We start from the raw sequence: 23,170 nt of genomic DNA on the forward strand, positions 1-23,170 counted from the left end.
GTACCCGTCATCACCTACATCACATAGGCACTTTTCGTGTCGAATGTTCACGTTAGACTGTTTGCTACTCTACGGCAGTCTTAGCCAAATGTAATTTCAAATAAATCAAAGTTTATTATATGTTTTTGTTATGATTTAGTTCAAATAAGATTACGCTGGTGCAGTTGATAAAACAATAAGCGAAAGACGGAAGTTAGTGTGAACACTGTAACCGCGCCCCGGCCGCCGCCCCGTGTTAGCTGGCTGATATAATGATGCATGCGCGAGTAAACATACTTCTAACCAATTTTTTGGCCCCTTGCTGTTTGGGACGACTGTTTTTTGGATTAGAAAAAGTGAAATGAATTCGCAATTCGGGACGACGGTGGCGTGCGAGGTGCGGTTGTGCGCACCTCCCTACTGCAACTACGTGGTCACCGGCCCCGATGCCCAGGCACCCAGGTGACCATATAGCCAAACGATGATTAGGCGAGTCGGCAGCGAGGTACCTCGCTACTGTCAGTCGGCGGGCGCGCATCCGCCGGCACTTCGCGGCGTCGTGCTTCTCGAGCTGCGCGCATGCGGGAACACGATTCGTTGCCAGACGACTCGGCACCTGTGATCAAACATCACATATTACACCATATTAGGTTCAGAGCGTTAAAATTTAAGACATACATATATCGTCGGGGATAATGCAAATCCGCGTATGTAGTAATGTAGTAAAAATTTCACATTAAGAGGGATTTAACGTTATTACTTTGTTATTCCAATGGCTACGACCATTGACCTAGCAATAAATGGACGTCGGGTTCGCGCTAAAGAGTGTCCGCACCTATAGGGCGTTAAAATCACATACAAAGCGTCAATCGCACAACAGTCTTCATTCGTTCGAGTGACAACGCGGTTGTCAACCATGCAGTACCATATAATAATAACTTGTAAAGTGTAAAAACAGGATTTAGTATCATATTTTCACTAAACAAATATATTGTGTTATCATAGTTAACAATTAAAAGTGTTATTTTGTACAGTATTATCGTATTTAATTTATATATAAATGAATCGTAAATATAAATTACAAAAGCACACAAAATAATCAAATAGCTAACTGTCCTTTTTCTACACAATGCATGCGCAAAAGATGGAAAGAGACCCATTACGTTAATTTCAAGAAGCTTATATAAAGGTTTTGGTCATTTTTAATTTTTCGAACCACAGGCGATTGAAATATTTAGAACAAAGAAACTATAGAGTCGCTTTGATTACAATCTTATTTAAAAAAAAATGTTTTTTATTAATGACGTTTAATTCGAGCTGACGAAATAAAATGTCAAATGTATTTTTTTAGGAAGATTACAAAACTAAACTAAACCGGTTTTCGGAATTACGGTTTACGTTTAGTTGGAATATCAGTACATTTCTTATAGTACACGCTTATTTTCACATTTGTAGTAATATTTGTATGTCTGTATCTGCCCAACTCTTTATTATTTCTTTAAGTGAACTTGCACAAAATTCGACATAATAATATACATAAAAATTAATTAATATTTACGATAAAGGCTACTCCAGCACTCTTGTGTTCAAATAACTTTCAGTCGAAGCTAAATATGGTGCATTTTGTTAAATTTCCAGTAGAAGCTGAATATGGTGCTTTTGGGTCCTTTGTTGCAAGCAATTAGGCAGTACTGCAACGACATTACAATTTAAATTAACGGTCTTATTCATAAAAAAAGCTTATCATAGGTTTAAAACACTCATTAGTTAAAATGCTCTATAAGGTTTTAAAACGTTTGATAACAATGTTTATTCATAAACGTTCTATAAACTTCCTACAACTATTATGCTGTTAAAATTCGTTTATAAATCAAAAAGTTGCCATTTTAATGAAGTCAACCAAAAAATTTATCAACAAACTACAATGTCAGTGAGATCATGGTGAGATCGCACTGATTTAGCGTGACCATAGACATTATGATGGATTAAAAATTCATATTTAGTCTACGACACGGTGATACCTTTGACAGATACGTCTGGATACGTCAATGTTATTGTAACAAATAAAGCGCGCATTGATCAAATCGTCTTTACATTGGCAGAGTTAAACAAACAACGGCCAAAAAATCAAGAACTTAACTGAATTAAAACAAATCTTCCAAGTGCATCTTTAAAATGAAAAGGCAAAGAAGTGAAAATTGGTTGGAGGAGGATAAGGTTTGTACTGATTCACGTACAAGTTGATTCAAGGAAGTTTTGTTTTGTATAAATTCTCAATATCTTTTACTTACTTTTGCTTTTGCTTCTATTTTCTTTAGTTTATTTTAAAAGAATTGGTCAAGGAGCGGGTTTCAACGTTGGAAAATAAAAACACTGATGCAAATACCAACGCGAAAAAGGTGGCGGCCTGGCATGATCTACATACGAAGTATCTAATACATAAATATGTTTAATAACCATCTATTGAAGAGGAATTTGGTGTATTTGTTTAAAAACAGAATTTATGTTCCAGTTTTAACAGTATGGCCAAAACTTCAAGAACCTTGCAACAAATAAAAGTTCAATGGGGCATTATCAAAATGTCAGAAAAAAAAAAGAAAATTCCTAGAGCGGAAAGACAGATTCCAAACAGGTGGTGGACCACCACCTGCTTCTGAACCTCCAAGTGGAGATGATATTGCTGTGTGGCTTCCTCATGCATTCACAGTGGACTCGAATCAGTTTGATTCAGATAACCAGGTGCATTTTAAAATTACACATATCTACTGGTTCAGTAAGTATTCCGTACTGATTAAAGAATAATGTGTATTTTTGGTTTCAGAATTTTTTAGAGAAAAATTCAGATTATAAGGAAAAACAGCATGACCAACAAAATGAAAAAAAAAGAACCCTGTCCATGTGATGTAATTATAAAACAAAACAACATGCCAGAAATAGTATGTGTATTATATTATTATTACAGTAGTTAAAAATTAATTAATTAGTAGTTAATTAATTAAAATTTTTTTGCCAGTTCAATTCTATATTATTTATTAGTAAATAACACCTAAAGGATTTTAAACTTAAATTTCATAATAATCCATTCATTAGTTTGCTGTTAGTGTCTAGCAAGATTGCAATTTCGAAAATCAATTAGGCAGTCTTATTTATTTTAATTTTATTACTTTAGATATTGGAAGAAAGTACATCTAAGCAACAAAGCGAGTTTTGCACAGAACCCAAGATTCCGATTTCTAAATTGAAAAAAAAAAGGTATGTATTGTGAAATGAAATAAAATTTTAAATCATTTTATCTTGATACCTATTATAGCTTAAAATTATTTGATAATTGTTGTAAAAATCTTTTGACCTTGATTTCTGATGACTATGTAAATAAAAATCAATTGCCAAGATGTATGTACGTGCATAACTTCAGATCAGCTGCATCTATTTGGCTAAGTCTGTTTTGGTTGTTTGTAAATTGTTAGTAGAAGGTTTGTATGTCTATATTTCTGGAAAGTTCACGGGAAAAGTTGGGAACTGGGCAAAGTTGTGCTGATCAGCTTGGATTGGACACATTTATAACTAATATGAAACACAGAAAAAACCTTATTGTATTAATTTTGTATTTCAGATCAGTAATACAAAAAAGGAAAGTGCTGCACTTCAAATAGCAGAAACTGAAACAGCATGCAGAAAAGAGCTACATGAGGCACAGATGGTTAATGAACATCAAAAATTAAAAAATTTGCTTTTGATGGAAGATGTTATTAAACACAAATTAAATTATTATAAAAATAAATTAAACTGATATTTGTATAAATTTTTTATTGAACTACTCACTAAAATGTCTACTGATAAAAGTTTGTAAAACAGCATTAGCATTTGCACTTCCCCTTGTAACTTCTTGGGTTACTTCGTTTGCACGGCTATTACTGCTACCCTCTAATTGCATGTCTCCATGGTCAACTGCTATGTTGTGAAGGACTGCTAGAGCAACTATAGTAGTTTTGACATTATTTAAACTGCATGTCATGCCGAATAATAGGCACTGAAACCGTTGTTTCCATACTCCAAAACAGCGTTCCACAGTATTTCGTGTGGCAATATGAGATTGGTTATATTTTTCTTCACTTCGATTTTGAGGCCTTAGAATAGGAGTAAAGAGATATGGTTCTAATTTATATCCGGAGTCACCTAAAAGACGCCCTCTAAATGAGCCTCTCTCAAAACGCTCTTTGAGTAATGACTCATTAAAGATGCGGGCATCATGTGTGCTACCTCTCCATCTAGCAACAATATCCCGGATACGGAGATGTGCATCGCAAGTTACCTGTAATAAACATAAACAATATTAAATAAATATCAAAATGGAAAATATTATGTCCTTTGAATTTGTTTTTCATAATAAGACTCAAACTAGTAGCAGAATAAGCACCTGAACATTGAGAGAGTAAAATCCCTTTCTATTTATGTAATATTGGGCTGCATCACCTCCACATTTGCGAATTTTTACATGTGTGCAGTCAATGCAACCAATAACAGTTGGGAAATTTCGTATACCACGAAATTCTCTCATTACACGCTCTTCTTCAGCAAACGTACTGGGCATTTTAATAAAAGAAGCCGAGTGTTTTGCAATTGCCTTTGCAACTCTTGCACAAATCCTACTGGTGGTCGCTTGAGACAATCCGTGGTGGTCTCCAGCATCTTCTTGAACCTGTAATTAAAATTGATGACTTAGAAAAGGTTTTGAGACATAGATATAATAGAAAAGTATAAAGCAACACAATAATTATAATTAATAGGTACTTGCCTCTCGACGACCCCAACATCTTATGGCAGTTAATACCTGAATTTCAGGAGACGTACCACAACCTCTATGATCTAATTTAAGATCGTCACGTATAAGGTTAATTATAAAAGTCGCTGTAGATTTACTAAAGCGATAACGCTTTTGAAAGTCCTCATCTTCCAAAGAAAATGGATCACTCCTATTTTTGTACACCTTTCTTCGAAGCGGACGGTTTTCAAGTTCTTCAATCACTTCAATAACATCTAAGCTCTGTAAGGCTTGCATTATGAAGTAATCTGTGATTATAAATAAGTAAGCTTGCTTTACAGAAGTAAGTTTTAAATTTCTTGAAATACTGAACGTCAAGTCGTTTTCGTTTACTTATTAATCAGCTGTTCAGAGTCCGCCATTTTTTTCTTACAAAACTGTTATAGTAGGGTCCTGGCTTCTATAAAGTTATGATAGGTTTATAGAACGGTTTAGCGCTAAAGTGCTTTTATGAATACGACTTTTGTTAAATCATACTATAGCGAGCCTTGAGATGTGTCATAACTTTTTATGAATAAGACCGTAAATGTTTTAGTTTTTTATATTTCGTTACATGTCACTACGTTTGTATAGGTTAACTTCGGACATTTTTTCGTGGTTTTTGTATTAGACCCGACGTCCATTTGTTGGTAGGTCAATGGCTACGACTCTCATTTTTGCACAGTAAGCATTAATTTATGTTGTCTACGGACTGATAACAATAGATCAATAAATCAATAAATCACGCTAATTTGATTGCCACGACATTTATGCGGATTTGATTTGGCTTTGAATTACCGAAATGTCGTATAAAGAACATGAAAAAACATAAATAAATTTTCCAAAAGGTACATGTATTTTTGTTATTTAAATCAGTTCGTAACAAGGATACCCACGTGATTGTACACATAATATAGCGATACCAGGAAAAAACAATGATAATAAAAAAATATGAGAGTGAAAAACAATCACCGTCGTCGGAATATTCGTCGTATCCAAAAGAGTCGTCGCTAAAGTAGAGATCTGGGCGCGTAGAACGTGTAGGGCGCGCGTCTAGACGCGGCAAATCAGGAGACCGAGGCGCCTCGCCGTCGCTGTCTGCCGCGTCTGTATATTCTTCGGAACTGGACTCTTCCTCGTCACTGGGCAATTATATTTATATAAGAATGAAAAGAGAAAGGTAGGCCTCAAAGTGTAAATGAATTATCTAAAATTAATGAGACTTATGATTTTAAATAAGTCTTAACTGCGAGTTTAACATTGTGCTAACAGATGACGCCTTTAAAACAATCTACAAGTATGTATGAGAAAACAAGTTTTCCAAATCTAGTGAACGTCATCTGTAATCGAGCGAAAGAACTATCTTATTGTATAAATAGATTATACATAACATCGTAGCAAGTTCAGCACACTCACTATCTCACTTCCCATGAAACTGATGAATTGGTATGTATTTGTATATAAACGATTGTAACGCACCTAAGACCACCAGCGCACGATGTCTCTGATGCCAAGAAGTTGCGATCTGTCCACTCGTCTTCGTCAATCTCTCGCGCGCCGTCGGACAGCTCAAGTGAGATACGTTCAGGTGTTGGTGGCGGGTGGTGCGGGTGGTAAGGGGTGGCGCCGGCTAGTAGCGCTGCGAGTCCGTCCGGCGCCGTCGTCCCACCGTGCCGGAGGCACACAAGACGCGTGCCGTAGCGCTCCATTGTGTAGTTGCTGTAGTGTAACAAATACGTCAGGTTCTATCGACCAGTTTAGGACCCTATTACGATGCAGTTAGGACCTGAAATGAATCGTTGAGATAGCGCTACGTGAAGTGTATATCAACATCCCGCTTTTTTGTCGTTACGAATCTATACTGAACTGTAATAAGAGTTCATGGCAAGGCCCCAGAGCTCTGCTAATTTTAAATCATCTGTCTCCGAGACCAAGCGGTATCAAGCTGGACTGCCACTGTTGGTTATGTGTTTATGTGTGAGCATATCCATGGCACCCGCGATACAGCGTTTCCCTAGTGCGGGGCTATGAGTGTGTACGTTTTTTTAAATAGAAAACCACCGTGAGACTCAGACATATTAACTAAAAATAAGGGATAACTCACTACACTCACTTTGTAAAGTCTCGTCTACAGAAAGTGACGTTGTTAGTGTAGTGTGCAATCCTGCATATGACTTTAATAAAAATGAAGCAAACGAGGGTAGATTCTCGCCGACGAGAGATCCTACGCCTGCTGCCGTACCTCTGATCGGGCTGCCAGGGCTTTGGCGCGCAGTTTTCGTCGAATCACCGCCGCGGAATCTCATGATTAAGGACCACGAATTGGTTCGAAACATGTCGAGCTAAATTCGACTTAAATACGTGAGTTATTCGTTATTTTTAGTTAATGTGTACATTATTATTGTAATTATCTCGATTAAGAGTCGAGTAGAGTGTCAATGGCAGGATTATGAACGTTTGGTTTTGGTTTGTCAAAGACTAGTTCATCGAGCTTCTATTCAACTTCCATTGCAATTTTTTTAGCATTCTGCTCTTCAACGGCGAGTCGATGACACGTTAATGGCGTAGTCTACTGTTATGTATGTTTCATTTGAAGACTAAACTGTTGATTTAAAGAGATTTTTTTTTTTTTATATAATATATATTTGTAATAAGTGACGGGACGTACAAATAGTGCGCCTGATGGTAAGCTTCACGCCTGTCCATAACAGTTTCAGTGCTTTAAATCACAAAGATCTGAGGGGCACTGCCACTGCGCCCATCACCCTGAGACATAAGTTGACAAGTCGCATGTGCCTGTACTTTCACCAGAACCCTTACCCTTCAAAACCGTAACACAGTAACGCTGACATTACTGCTTGGCGGCAGAAATAGGTAAGGCAGTACTTCCCTGGGCGAACTCTTTCACAATGAGCTCCACTGCTACTATTTGAATAGAAATTTCCTTGTTAGTTCATAAAGCAATATCAATCACTAATGATTGAATGAATGAATGCCATCAGTGTCATTCCACTGACACTATGTGGAGACTCAACTGCCATTGCAAATAGATTTTAGCAGAATAACAAATATTATCCTAATTGCATTATAATTTCAGTGGAGACCCAATGGAATTACAATGACCAGTGATTTTGAGAAAATTAGCTGACTTGGTGCCTTGTGTAAAGTGCTGAGGTTTTAGAACGTATCTGGTAACATCTTAAATTCGAAAAGGGCGTTCGGTTCTGTTAACAATTTAATACATGTAGCGTGATGCATGAACGTATGTATAGTCGTACCCAGGTCTTAAGACGGCCTTACAGACGGCACAGCGGAAACAGGCTCTGTGCAGATGAAGCCCGTCGGCTACCACGCCCTCGGCAGCGAAGACACGTGTACCACAGGCTGCGCACTGCATACCCGTTGAGGAAGGCCCGCGCCAACTCTTCTTCTGCGCATAACGTCAATTAAATTAAGGGCCAAGAAACACTGGTCGAGAGTTTGTTCACACAAAATGCACAATTAGTACGGAATGCTGTGCGCAATCTTTGTGAAGATGATTATTTTAAAGGAAATTTTAAGAAAATAGTCTTTCTCACCTCGTCTTTTGGTACAGACTTGGACGGCTCGTCTTCTTTTTTTACGAATTTGTTCGCTAAATTAGCAACCTGTACAAACAATTCCTTAATTACTGAAAACAGACGCAATAAACTTTGAAATGCATAAGCTCACAAACGGTAATTATCTATATGGCAGAATCGAATCTACTAAAATGTAGTAGATTACAAGAAAAAAGTTTAACAGCATGCAGAGCGACAGTACCTTCTTGGTGCCGTGATCGGGTCGCCCGGAGTCGCGCAGCTTCTGATCAAATTTGTTCAATGTCTCGTCGATCTCTACCCACTTCTCGTCGCCCCCTTCGCCTTGTTTAAGGCGTCGCTGACGACCCAAAAACTGAGAATAAATCATAATAAGTTATACATAATAATTACACTAGGAAACTTTACAATTACTGTCTTTGCCACTTTCAATTAGCTCTTTAGGAGACTTGTGCCTTTTTTAAGATTCTTTCGAAGCCCTTTATCCGATTTAATAAAATGCAAAGATTCTTACACAAAGTTATAACCGATTAGTTCGAACCGATTCAGCAGTTTATCAGAATGTACAATTTCAAATATTTTATTAAGTAATAAACAGCTCAATTAAAAAATATTTTATTGATAAAGTAAAATATGTGAACCAAATAACCTGTTCTCTATCCCACTTGGGCACCTTCTCAGCAGTCTTGGGCTCGGGCCGGCCGAGTCGATTCTCCATGATCTTCCTTTCAATCTCTTTTACATTCCAGTCGTCGCGCTCGATCTTGCCCACCGACCGCATCAGATCCTGAACGATTTTTATATTTGCATGTAATTGAGTTTTCTTCCCAGCATTCTAAATAACAAGATCCAATGATACTATACTGCAAGCATATTATATCAAGCGCGCACTACCACAATCATAAACACAAGAAAGCAAACCGGCCATGAGCTGCAAAAATGAATCAAAATAGTACCTTGGGTTTAGTGGGCTGCCTTGGCGAAGCGTTGGTGTTTGAGCCAGCCAGCTCTGCAGCCAGTCGAGCCACACGCGCACCACCACCCCCTGACCGTCCGCCACCCCCCACTATGCGACCCTCCTCCTAGATAAAAAAAAACATTATTAAAACCTATTATGAATTCGGCGCGTATGTTAGTATTACAGTGATAACGCTTAAATTCAAACGGTGATATGCTAAAACTGTGACCATTTATTTGTGCGCCTAAATATATAAATAAACTTTTACCTATGAGCACAAGAACAAAGTCATGTTAAACTTTGGATAGACGCAAAAGAAACTAAATTAGACTGAGCTTGTAAGTTAAACTCTAACCCCTTTGGATATAAATAAACTCATTTAAGTGTCATATCACCGGAATAAAAAAAAATGGTTGAATTAATTATGATTTGTGAGCCATTCGCGTACGCGGTATACTAAGTGTAAATAATTATTAACGTCTAAAACAAAAAACCAAAATTAATATAAACTACCTGTTTTCTTAGATTAGTTCCTCTAAAATAGAACAACAAACAATTGATTTTGTCAGTTCAGTAATAAAATTAAGTTCATGCACACACAAAACACACAATGAAATATATATGTTTTAGTTCCAAACGTGCGAATTATTCCTGCAAAAGATTGTTCGAACTTCACACAGAGACAGCTCATGCGTCACACAAGGTGAAGCTCACATAATGCTGTAGTTGTTTCTCGAGGTTGCGCACTCGGTCGCCGAAGTGCGGCGCGTTGGCGCGGTACTGCTGCAGGCCGACGTCGTATGTCAGGTCTGCAGCGCGCACACCCGGCCTCGGCTCTGCCGCTAACATCTGCAGACTACGTTCAAATCTTTGCTTCATGATCTCCCGAGCCGCCTTGCGCCGCCCAGGTTTAACCCTCTTAGCATCTTCTCTCTTCTTCTGCATCATGTCGGACACCCTTTGCATCCTAAATGCCATTTCACTAGAGTTGCGTGTGTGCTCGACATTATATCCCGTTTTTTGGTCGACACGCTTATTCCCCTCTATCAAGTCGACTACTCTCTGCCTCCGGAGAGCCATTTCTGGATTGCCTATCGAATCAGTTCGCTTCGATCTATCCGGACTGGGCGCCTCCCTGCGTTTGCCGCTACCCTCAAGTATTTCCGCCATCCTTTTCGCCCGCACGGCTACATCGCCTACATTGGGCACAGATCCCGCACGTACGGACCTTTTATCGTGACTTTTGTGAACTTCGAACAATTGAGCTTTCGGCTTCGTGTTCAATACAATTGAAGATTCAATCGAGTTGGATCTTCCGTTATCAATTGAAAATGATCTAGTCATTGGTTTGGGTTTCGAACTTTCTATTGACGAACATCTCACGAACGTTTTAGGAGTGTCTGTCGACGAAGAACGTGTGAACGGTTTGTTTGCATTATCTATAGAAGTCGAGCGTTGATTCTTCAGGCTATCTTTGACGGGCTCTTTTTTCTTAAGCTGTTTTTTCTCGGCTTTGATGACTGTAGCGTCTGTATCCGGCGAATCGTCTAAATCGTCAAAATCCACAACTCTAATAGTTGATGAATCAAGGCCTTTTAGATTCCTAGGAGGCCTTACTGGTTTCTGTTCTATTTTGTCCTGGAAGAACTGGTTTAAACTTTGATCTTCTGGATTCACTTTCAGTTTGGTTTTAGTGGTGCCTTGTAACATCGCCGAAACGGAGTCCCTGAGCATTTTTGGATCAGGGGATTCATCGTCGTCTAGTAAAGCTAAAATTTGCTCCTGTAAATCTTTTTGTTTGTCAATGTGCGTCTCGTAGTCGGCAATAGAGTCATGGCCTTCGATGAGGCGAGCTAGCTGTGTGATGTCGTTTAGATCTAATTTTCCGATCTTTTTACGAATGTACTCAGCAGAATCGCTACTTACTTGTGGCCGGACGGAACGCCTCTTCTTTCTGTAGCTCGAATGCGATTTGTCAGCGTCAGCTGCGTCTGTTTCAAAACAAATGACAATTTATTATTCAAGTGATCAACACTGATGAATTCACAAACAAACATTGTGATGATGCGTGCTTTTACAATAATATTATAGTTATTCTATATTGTATAACAAGAGAAGCGAATGATATAAGTAGCTGCAAATTTGGAGAGTACTCACTAGAATACATGGAGAGCGTGTGTTCTGTCTGATTGCGACTGTGTTTCTCTTTTTGCTGACTTTGTTTGATCTGTAATTTAATAAAATACGTGTTCAAAGGAAACGTAAGAAATAAACATGTTAGTTTTTATTACCTTTAAGGGTACAACAAGAACTATGAATAATATCTCCGTCCAAGATTTAGTGAACAGCACAGTTAAATTTATATCTTGATTTTTAAACAAACGCCTTAAGCTTGACAAATTAACGCTATTTATTAAAATATAAATTGTAACTTTTAAATTGTTTGAAAAATAACTTAAACGTCTTAGATTTAAAGACAAGACATAATAATATAAGGAAGACTACCTGTTCGAACATGTTAGTCTCGTGATGCACGTGTGGCACCTCGCCTTTGAAAGCGGCGTAGACGCGCGCTAGGTACGCGCGCAGCTTCGCCTCCGGCACGTCACGCAACGTGCCCGTCGAAGATATCGGCGTTATGCCTGTTTTGATGTTATAAAGCCCATAAATCAAGACCAAACAGCAAAATAGTGCTAAGGTGCACCTTGGTACAAGACGCAGCTCTTCAGTTTAGTATCCATTTAAACGTGCGGTTTTTAAAATAGTCATTTTAGAAGTCGCAGGCGCCTAGTGCATCGCGTAGTATGAGGCCAAATATTGATTATTTATAAATGTTCCCAAAGATTTAATAATAATAACGTTGATCTCATTAATAAACAAAACATATTGTTTTTGTTATAAATTGTGTTTGTTTTTAATTGTATCTATAGTTGACTAAGCTGACTTTTAAGGTTTAAAAAAATCTCGAACAACTCGAGAAACCCGGGAAATCGGGTTCGGGAATTCCTGAAGCTCGAGAAAAAAAGAAATCGAGAAATCAGAAACCGTACTTACCAAACTCGTGTTGTAGCACGTGGTAAACGGCCCGCGGCGCTGTGCCAGGCGGAAGTAGATCGGGGCGATAGCGGCGCACAAGCGCAGTGAGCGCCGCCGCGCCGCTTGCCGCGCGCACACCAGCTTCCGACCATCCTACCCACGAGATCAACGCCTCCTCTGATACTTCGCCTTCTGTAAAAATTTGCTTCGATTAACCTTTTCTTAAGTAAACAAAACTCTTTACTCACTGAACATAACACAGCAAACATAACACCACACATTCACACAATATACATCCACACAAAAATACATAAAGCGAACCCACAATAGTTACCCCCACCTACATCACGATGCCGTATGTTATGCCCATTGCACTGGCGCTGACTCAGCATAATGCTACAGTGCCAAGCAACCGGCACTACAGCGCTGGTATTCTGCCAGAACCAGTACAGGCATCACTCGTCGACACAAAGCAAATTATAACAAAGAAAAATAATATTTAGAAACAATCGTGTTACGATTATATAAAATTAAATAATAGTATTATTAATTGCAATTGAAACAAGACCTCGTGAGAATGAGATAAGAAAACAAGTCATTATTTGAATAGCCTGGAATAGGTTCCTTTATATTTTCAGAACAATCAATCGGATATAAAATCTTAACGTTAGAGGTACAGTTTTGACCAATGCAGTAGTAATGTGAAATTATGTTTTTAGCCTCGTGTTGTTTGCACAATATTCCGAAAACGAGTTTTACGAAAGGCTATGGTTCCAAATTTTGATAGCGGTGGACTAAAAACTTAACAGAAACACAAAGGACTACTGGAGCACTACAAAATCATTCTGTCCATCGTGTCGCCAGGTGAGTTTATATAAATACTCCTGATTATTTAGTCTTACTGATACCAAATTTGAAAAGTATACTTTCATGTCTTTCGATTTTGAATATTTTGTTGCTGTATAGAGCAGCATGGACACGAGATGCAATTTTAAAACCAAGCCCAAGCGGTTTGGAAACTTTTAGATAGTAAGGTGGTGGCGCTAGTGACCGACAAGCACCACTGTGCGACATCTTTTTTTAAATTAATTCCTAACAACATTTAGGACAAATTTTCTATCATAATAACACGTTTGTTATTGGTAAGTGTCAGTTACTGAGTGTTCATTATTGGTGAGTGTCGATTACTGGTTAATTAATTAATGGATTTTTGGTTTTCATTACTGGAGATTTAGAGAAATTTCAATTTACACTTTTCTAGTAATAATTCTAATAGCTTTTTTATGAAACATACTACAGCATAGTCTTCCATGAGGTTTTATCTGTTAAGTAAACTATTCACTATTAATACTGCCTCTATGGTCGAACGGCTACCACGCCCGACTGCCACACAAAGGTCCCAGGTTCGATTCCCGGGCCGGGAGAAATATTTGTATGGCCTACATTTATTTCTCTCGTGAGTTTGGGTGTAATTTGTGGTTGTCTATGTGTGTGTCAATGGCACCCGCGACACAGGGTTTCCCTAGCGCGAGGCAATGTTGAGGGTGTGCGTTATTATCATTATTATTATAATATGTTGAAAAACAAAAAGTTATTTCAAATTTAAAAACACACTATGTCCCTTAAAATGTCGATCATTGGTACCATCACTACGAATACGTTTTAACAAAGCAATGTATGCACATTGTGAAGCCATATTTACGCAAAAACTCATTTAAGCTTCATTTGCAAAGCGCCTGGCTGCTAAATAGTCAAAACGCAATAGCAATGTCGCGCGTCACCGTAATCAACGTACAATTCTAAATAAAATTACATATTAACTTGTACTTTCAAAAAACTAACGAACCTCTTCGACGTTTCCTCGCTGCAGGCGCGGCATCGAGCGGCAGAGGGTCGTCGGAGTCGTAAAAAGAGGTAACTTGGTGCGGAGAAACCTTGCCGCGGTTCAGGTTCGGGTAGCGAGTGCCCGGGTCCAACGTGTACGCGCCGAAGTCTCGGTGTAAGTTCTCTGGCGTCGTTTGAGCTGAATACGATATAGACCTCGTTTAATTATACAACAGTAAAGCTTCTTCTATCATTGTTCTAAGTAAATTAATATTTAGATTTGTTAATGTATACACGAAGTCAACTATTGTCATTTTTGTGATAAATATTCTTTATATAAGGAAAAATACGTAATATTATATATAACGTAAAGGCCGACTACAAAAATTCTAAAACCTTTACCTTGAGAACTTAAGAGTCAATATTTTTGTCACCAAGTCATTGTCTCTGTATGTGGAATCAAAGGTTATAAGGTCGGAAAAAGGTGTTCTTGTACAGATACAGCTACAAGGAGTGATATAAAGTTGTTAAAACCCCCAAATATTAATAAATTCCTTTTTTCGAATTTCGGATTTCCGGAAATGCGTTTACTGCATCGCAGGATAAAACTTATTACCTAGAAACTCGAAGTTGGATTTTAAAGTAATTAAAAATGCAGTACATAATTGACCTTTAACGAAAGCAGATAATAAAACAGTAAGGAGAATTAGAGACCATTCTAATCCGGAATTCGAAAAAAGTAATTGATTAATATTTCGACTGTGAACTGGCAACCGGTACTATCTCAATTTTGATAACTTTACACGATGAACAAATAATTGTTTGCGTCATTTATATAGCATCTGGTTTATTGAATAAAAATACGGAGTGTATGTGTAATAAAAATATTTTAAAACTACGTATTTTATGTAATAAATCAGATGCTATATAAATGACGCAAACATTTTTTTTCTTCACCAATTGCCGGTTCACAGTCGATCTGGTACTTTTAACAACTCTATATCGCTCCTTGTAACTATAACTATACGTGTATCTACATAATAGTAGGTGGAACACCTTTTTCCGACCACTGGTTATAAGCAAAGTATCTCTGACCTAGGAGTCTGTAGATGGACTCTCGTTCAGCGATAACGTTAAGCGGGTGCGGTGCGGGGCTGCTGCCGAAGGACCGCACGGCCCATGCTGCGTCCAGTGCGGAGAGGAACCCCCGCGCGCACCCTGATCCGGTCGGCCAGAAGGGCTCCAGCAAACTGTCGCCCACTAACTCGCAGAGAAGACGTCTACCTAGACGCTCGTATACCTGACGAAAATCATTTATTAAATAACAACATTGATATAATAACCTTGGAAGAACGCTTAGTTTAACACTTGGTCTTTTGTAATTCAATACACCTTTGATTTCACTTGTGACGGGTATATTATAACCGATTTATATTATTAAAATTTACATTTTATTATGAGAATGAAAAAGACAAAATCTTCAAGGACCCTACATTGCCATAGCATTAACTGCTCGAACAGTGCTAGCGGTGGGAGTCGTGGATAATAGTTTTTTGAAAGAAATGTAATGATAGCCAACTAACCATACTAGCATTTTCAGCGGCGTACATCGATGTGAAGTCGAAGAGAGCGACGTCGGGCTCACCGTAGTGATTCAATGCAAAGTCCCGCAGCGGCAGCCGCGCGTCGGTCGAGAACCGCGCTGCTTCCTGGGCGTATCGCATTAACGCACCGCGATCCACATTCTCGACACTTAACAACCGTGACACTTCGGCGTAGTCCTGTTGAGATATCTTTAGTATTACAATATCTGTGGAAGTAGCATAGCAGTATATCACATGCAATGTGCGATGAACCTCCCCGTGACATATTTATTTCAGTTGATAAAGCTATGTTGCGATTTTTTTTTTATTGCGAATACTGAATCTGTAAGATACCGCACTAGTCATTCGTTCTTTATTTATTTGATAATGAGCTATTGTCATACATTTTGAAGAACAAGGATAACGATGTGAAATTGCATGTATACACGCGAAACAAACATTGCCGGGTTTTTGTAGCTTCAGCTTTTACATATTTTACATTAAATTAGTTATGATTTACGTATTTCTAAATACTCTCATAAAAATGTTCTCTTCATCTTTTTCAATAATTTATATTATACTAACAAATTGATGTTAGTTTTTATTATTTCTTTTTATCTCGTTTGCCGCGCTCAATTTTTACGTTTATAAAATACCATGCCGACCATGCTTGGCACTGCGATTACAATTGGTCGAGGCGCTCGCGATGCGACAAAAATGTGACATCACGGTGCCATGTTAGCTGTTATAATACAATTTTAAAATTGAGGTATTATCACTCAAATTTGACACTTAAATGTGGAAAAAATAGCTTTACCGCAGCGGCATGCTACGGGGGCTTAATAAGGCAAAATGGAGCTCAATTGTCTTGTTTAAATACACTAACTTATGAATTATCCTCTCTCTAGAAACCTGAAGTAATGACTTTTACCATGGCATAATACGACAAGTGTGTAACTCCACACAATCATAGAAGCGTGGCTTGTATGTGCACACAATCATAGAAGCGTGGCTTGTATGTGCACACGCCAGTACAACGTGGGTCATCGCACGCGTCATTCGTTTTAGAATTAAAGCAACGTTTGTTTTTCTTGCGTTAAAGAATTTATCGTTGTTTGCGTAAATTTTTGTGATTTTGAGCGTCATGTCACGTCGTCATTTAACGCGGAAAGAAATGTTTAGAGCTGACGGTACGCTGGAAACTGGACGCAATCAGCGTGATGTTGCAGCCGCTGTTAACTCGCAACCAAGCGTAATTTGCCAATTAAGAGCACGCTGCAGAGCTACAGGAGATATAGCCGAACGTCACCGAGGAAGATACAGGATCACTAACCAGAGACAAGATTGTTTTTGGAGATAGCTCCATATTGAAGCTCTACAACTAGTAGAAAGACTCCTTGTCCAATGGTCCTCCGATTCCTGCACCAACTTGTCGTTAGTGACTAAACTGCCAGAAGATTACATGAAGTCCATCTTCATGCACGGGGACAGCTAAGAGTTCCAGCTCTACGACGTGGAAATCGAGGACGTCGTTTATGGTGGGCTAACGCACATTTGCACTGGACAAACTCAGTGGGCGCGTGTGCCTTTTTCAGACAACTCTCGTGTCGGTTTTCATTCCCATTTAAGAAGAGTGCGAGTTTGGCGAGTTCCTGGCCGCAGGAATCGACTCCAGAATTTTCAGGAAATTCATTCATACCAAAACGGAACGATAATTATGTGGGCTAAAAATCGTTTGGGTGGAAAAACTAATCTCGTTTGGATAAAAGGCAATTTGAATGCGGAACGATACTGCGACGAAGTTGTACAACCCATGGTACTCCCCCACCGACAGCAGCTCTGCTCAGAGTACATGTTTATGCAAAATAATGCAAGACTGGTGATGAATGTGTTCCGCGAGTACGATGTCACGTAGTAGCCTGCTCAGTCGCCCGATCTCAATCCTATCGAGCATGCATGGTATTTGCTTAATGCTTGCTTTATGGCTATATTTGCTTTATTACGATTTCAAGTGTAATTTGCTTACCTATGAAATAATAGTAGATTGTAAAACGCGTCATCTCACCCGAGACAAGTATATCCACCCGACCCTCAGGCGAGGGATACTTAAGTCGAGGGTAAAATGGGTTTTATGAACGAGTTATAAACACTCTGCTTTTCACTTCGATTGCGAGGAAATTAAACAGCAATGTTACAAATGTACGATTATTTAATTAAAATTGAATGTAAAATTAGAACAATTACACATATTTCATGTGATGGTTGAGCATAAAATCCTTTTTTATGCAGCCTACACCCAGCATAAATACGAACTTTAAGAGCATGAGAAGTGAAAAGATTATTTGAGTTTCAGGAGATAAGCATTTAGGTAATCTTCCCCAAAATTCACACACGGAATAAGACCTTTTTTCACATCTGTCTAGTGTCTTATTAAACAGGCAACAATTGACAACCTCATACTTAGTGTGCCAGGCCGTTGTAGAGCCGTCGCTAATGCCTTGGAAGGTCCGACTGACTATTAAATAACAATTTAGACATGTTCATATTCGAAATTGGTACAAACGAAAATGCACAAAGGAAATAGTACATTATGTATTAAGGGCGGTAAACAACGGTAGATAAGTAAACAATTACTAACGAGAGCTAAGGAGCCCGAAGCCGTAGGCTGAGGTGATTCGAGGTTTGTAATTTTTACCGCCGTTGCTACATACAATGTTTTTCGTATTGCGTTACATTTGCGACGAAATTGATACAACGATAATTTATTTGTAGTATGAATAAATATCGCTACACAACACGACATTTACGGATTTTGCGATAATGTAATGAAAAAGTCATAATTCGGGCATAATGACGTGGACAATGTAACAGGCAGCATAATTTGTATTTCGAACTATCTAATACTGCATTTAGAATTGTCTCAAAATAATAGAGCTTTGTGGTAAAATGAACATGGCGGTTGTTCTAGACCAATTTTATAGCCGAATGCACGCAGTAATGTTTTATTTATGATTATTTTCCTCGTTTCTCTTTGAAAAGTACCTCTCGCTACTCTAACCCACGGCTGCGACACTTACAGCATAATTTAGGGTATTACGGTCGACTTTGCTTGCATGTCATGGTACTGTTTACAAACAAGTGTGATGAAAATATTATTATTCATTGACTGACCTGTAACAGGACACCTTTATAAAGTAAGCTGTGCTTCTTGGCTGTCATGACGAAATAATGCGTATCATCTTTGTAATACACGATGTTTTCGAGATCGATGCCCGTCACCTCATATAGCTCTTTGAAAAACTTCTGGTTGAATATGAACGCCACGCCGCTGATCTCAGGCACCTGTTGAGATTTACACACGTGAGAGTGAAAAAAACATACAATGGCCCCGCCAGGCCAGAGCTGCTGGAGCACTAAGTCCACTATAGTCCATTTTTTGGATCATCCTCACACAGCGTCTCTCATTATCAGCTCACAAGATACCCCATTGAAACTTCAATGAGGATGACAACTCTATTTATTTATTTATACATTTTAGGAAAATTCACGGACAAATAATACAATTATAGTATACTTAAATATGAGTAATCCAATGCCATTTACGAATTTCCACCAACATGAAACAATATAAAGTCTAGTAAATCTATAAGAACGCAGTCAATAAATTAAAAAAATAAAATATATAAATAATAATAATAAAAATTACTATTAATATACAATTAAACCTTAGAGGTTGGTAAAAAAAAGTCTAAGAATTAAACGAACAAACCAGTGTATTCATCGCCAATCACGTGATGTGGCAAAGTGACGTTTGGTCATTTCTCGCCTGACTGTGTCTATGCTTGAACAAAACAAATCAAACCCCGAATGATTTACTGTCGCATTGTTAGAAAGTCTCAAAGCACGCACCATGTACGTATTTTGCCTATAATTAGTGCTCGCAAACGGCACTTGCAGAGGTGGTCGACATATTCTGTAATGCAACAAGTTTGTGCGCAGGTTTATGTGTGACAACAATTCTGGACAATCAAAATTACCGTTGGCGATCCTCATCAGAAAACTGACGTCACTCCTGTCTCGACGTATACGAAGCGACAAATAATGGTACACCTATTGTACCTAGTACACCTATGCTCATAATCTGATGAAAATTGTTTAGTTTTGTAGTCCAGATAACGTAAAAATCTCTGATAAATTGCCTCCAACCGAGCCTTATAGGTTTCATAGCATGGATTCCAGACCTGTGAAGCGTACTCAAGGTGACTCCGTACAAAAGAGCAATAAAGAAACTTAATGCATTTGATACTATGTATAATTCTTCCTAAGGGATTCCACAAACCGAAGACGACCACGCGTTCAAATTCAAATAGGGCAAGTTAAACAAAAAACGCAACACCATTTCTAAATAACTTTGCAAACGCATTATGCTTCTTCTTACATATTACAAATCTAAAGCCTTGGCTACGAATTGTAACGAACTTAAAAGCATCAGTGGTCCGTTCATGGTAACCACAAGTTTTAATTCTTTGAGCTGAAGAAAAAAATTAAGAGACGTAGCTACTAACCGATGCCTCCTGCTCGGTGTGTCGATTGATGAAGTTGGCGGTGATGGCCATCGCGAGCTTGCCACGAAACTCGTTTCGCTTGAACCCCTGTAGCGTGTTGCGCTTGCCATCCGCACCCAGCAGGACGTCGAACTCATACTGCGACACTGGATGCTCGGAAGGCAGTACGCGCGCGCGCCAACCTAGCGCTGACACCATAGACAGTACATTTAATGAAATATTTTGTATGCGCGTAAAAATATACATAATTTCATTACGAAAGAAGATATTAACCTTAGAACCAAGCCCAAACTCATGGTACCACGATTTCGTTTAACTAAGGTAAACGATTCTTTTATGGGGAACTGTATACATATTAACAATAAGATTCCGGAGTATATATTAAGATTATCATTACCTAAGTTTAAAACTTACATAAAAAGAATTTTAATTGAAAAGTCATGTTACAAAATTGACCAGTAATTGTTAGATAAAGTGTATGGTAAAACAAAATCAGTCTTGATTCCCCACAATTACGATTCAAAGTGTATTCCATAGCATATAAGTTTATTTGAAAAGAGCAATCCCTAGAGTTTGTTGCTCGTTCTTCTCAGGGAGGTTAGCGTAGTAAACGAGCAGTAACTTAAAAAATGACGTTTTCAAGTGTAATAATTTTACCTTTGGAATAAATGATTATTTGACTTTGACAAATCAGGCGTTGCCTTATTATTTTTTTTAATATTAAACTTTGATAGAATATGATAGAATATAGTAATTTATATCAATACATACTTTCACCATTTTCTGCGATAGTTGGCTCTAATAATTCTTCGAAACTAACGCCTTCGTGGAACTCAACGCCGAGCAGTAGCGCCACCTAGAAACAGAATGTACGGAATCAACCGTTATACCGTGATGTTAGGGCACAGTAATTAATTATTTAAGTAAATTAAGGCGTCATTTGTAAGTTGATACCTAACAGCCCTTCATCTTGTATGAGAAGCTTCGAAAGGATCTTCCAAACAATAGCAAGTTTTCTCACAATGTTGTACCTTATCGTTAAAGCAACGTATAAGGTGATTTTACTCCACAGACAGTATTATATACTTGTGTTTTACTCCACAGTAGTATATCTCACCTTGAGCAGTATGCATTGCAACTGCCTGATGCTGATATGATCAATGGCGCCGGCGCAAAACTTGCCGAAGAACTTCTTGGCGCCGAGCGCGCGCAGATCCTGGATCACGAACGGCCACAGGTGCAGTACGTTGTTTCGCGACATACGGTCGCGCTTCTCTATTACCACCTGAAAAAAATTATTTTATTTTACTAACAAGTCTTCTATATATTTTACTAATTTTCGGGAAACATAAACACTCACAACTCGGGAATTCTCTCTCGAATTATTAGCCCGTAAAATTAACGTGTTACCTCATCAAAGTAGAGGTAGTTTGTGCGAGGGATATCTGGTTAGACTACAACGCTTTCTCGAGTACCAGACTCCAGGGGGGATCCACTTAATTTAATGTTGTAACCAAGCGGGTTGCTAGACACCTATTTTGGCTCCCCTCAAAAACTCACAGAGACAAAGTCTGGTAAAATTACTGAGTACTGCTGGAAAATGCACGACTGTTTAGAATATCTTACCACTTTGGCACCTAGCAACTGGCACTCAATAGCAGCTCGCAATCCGCAGGGTCCGGCTCCAATGATAAGAACTTTGCTCCCTGTGCTCGCGCGCCCTTTGCTGTACACCTTGTGATTCGCGCGCGCGTCAAATTTTTTGAACAGTGCTTGAGCCTTCCATGAACTTGCCAGCTTCGTCTATTGATAGAAACAAAATAATATCACATTATGCATGCGTGCACCACAAGTACCAAAGTAAAAAGTGAGTACCAAAGTAAATAAACAAAACTTCGTGAGACCTAACAAAACGCCCAAATCAAAACCAACAGTTTAGAATTTTGATAATATCAACAATAACTATCAAACGCACTCGCAATAGTAAATACAAAAACATCGTCGTAAACAAACGAACTTGTAAACACCGCTCAACGCTCAGCTTAACGCTATCGCCAGAGGTCAAATAACACTTGCATTATAACTTTTACAGAAAACTCGCCAAGCTAAAGACGTGCAAATTATTATATGTGTGTAATTAATTAAGGCGGGATTGCAAAGGTAGACAACGCAAGACTTGCAAAGGGTTTCTTCGTAATCACAAAGATAATAGGAAATGTTACAACAAATTTTTATGTCAAATAAATTACATTAATATTACAGACGCTGGGAAGACAGGGATTGCCTGGCGAGAATGAGTTGTACTGTACGAGTCAGATAATCCCCGTTCCTGCCGACGTATATTTAGAGCTTTTCTCAAACAATGCGAAGAAATAATAATAGACTGAATAATGAAGGAGAACATGTGTAACAAAAATGGTAAAAAAAAACTAATTAATTAGTGTTAAAAGTAATATTCCATAGGTTAGGGCAATTGTTGAAAAAAAGATTTTCCCAGACACATGTAATAGTAGTAATAGACAAAAAAAAGTAAACTACAAAAGCACCAAACAAGCATGCACCATCAGCTATGTACTTTCATTTTTTTTTAAATGTATGTGGTGCAAGTGTATTCAAAGCATCATAATTAAACGAAAAAGTAATACCATTTTTTATTTGATACTCGTAATTTCTTTTTTTCTTGCCTTTTTGAGTTAGCGTTTAGCGTTTCAGACACTGACAAGGTTCTTTTTTGACTTGTCTTTAAAACGGAGAAAGTTATAGGTAGCATAAAAATGAAATTCGGAAAAGGGAAAAGAAAAATGATATGACTGTATCGTTTAATAAGGATGCTATGAATACACTTG

General features: G+C 38.3%; 1 protein-coding gene across 5 annotated transcripts in view; it reads right to left on the reverse strand.

Moving 5' to 3' along the window:
* LOC113229605 (F-actin-monooxygenase Mical) overlaps nucleotides 1–23,170 on the reverse strand; it is a 37,709-nt gene that overhangs the window by 9,377 nt on the left and 5,162 nt on the right. For 2 of the 5 annotated variants that reach the window (XM_026463378.1, XM_026463303.1), the window contains exons 2-21: nucleotides 21,951–22,127; nucleotides 21,442–21,609; nucleotides 21,096–21,180; nucleotides 20,325–20,512; nucleotides 18,931–19,101; nucleotides 15,760–15,957; nucleotides 15,272–15,476; nucleotides 14,199–14,375; nucleotides 12,371–12,544; nucleotides 11,822–11,958; nucleotides 11,474–11,543; nucleotides 10,031–11,307; nucleotides 9,315–9,440; nucleotides 9,008–9,145; nucleotides 8,582–8,713; nucleotides 8,359–8,427; nucleotides 8,059–8,210; nucleotides 6,260–6,499; nucleotides 5,753–5,922; nucleotides 489–595 (exon numbers count right to left, since the gene is read on the reverse strand). In XM_026463378.1, coding sequence (XP_026319163.1) covers nucleotides 489–595; nucleotides 5,753–5,922; nucleotides 6,260–6,499; nucleotides 8,059–8,210; nucleotides 8,359–8,427; nucleotides 8,582–8,713; nucleotides 9,008–9,145; nucleotides 9,315–9,440; nucleotides 10,031–11,307; nucleotides 11,474–11,543; nucleotides 11,822–11,958; nucleotides 12,371–12,544; nucleotides 14,199–14,375; nucleotides 15,272–15,476; nucleotides 15,760–15,957; nucleotides 18,931–19,101; nucleotides 20,325–20,512; nucleotides 21,096–21,180; nucleotides 21,442–21,609; nucleotides 21,951–22,127 — 4,161 coding nt within the window. The remainder of the gene's footprint in view (nucleotides 1–488; nucleotides 596–5,752; nucleotides 5,923–6,259; nucleotides 6,500–8,058; nucleotides 8,211–8,358; nucleotides 8,428–8,581; nucleotides 8,714–9,007; nucleotides 9,146–9,314; nucleotides 9,441–10,030; nucleotides 11,308–11,473; nucleotides 11,544–11,821; nucleotides 11,959–12,370; nucleotides 12,545–14,198; nucleotides 14,376–15,271; nucleotides 15,477–15,759; nucleotides 15,958–18,930; nucleotides 19,102–20,324; nucleotides 20,513–21,095; nucleotides 21,181–21,441; nucleotides 21,610–21,950; nucleotides 22,128–23,170) is intronic. The other 3 variants (XM_026463551.1, XM_026463438.1, XM_026463490.1) reach the window with 2 other exon arrangements.

This window comes from Hyposmocoma kahamanoa, unplaced genomic scaffold (genome assembly GCF_003589595.1).
Source record: "Hyposmocoma kahamanoa isolate Upper Pololo Valley unplaced genomic scaffold, ASM358959v1 100021, whole genome shotgun sequence".
Lineage (NCBI taxonomy): Eukaryota > Metazoa > Arthropoda > Insecta > Lepidoptera > Cosmopterigidae > Hyposmocoma > Hyposmocoma kahamanoa.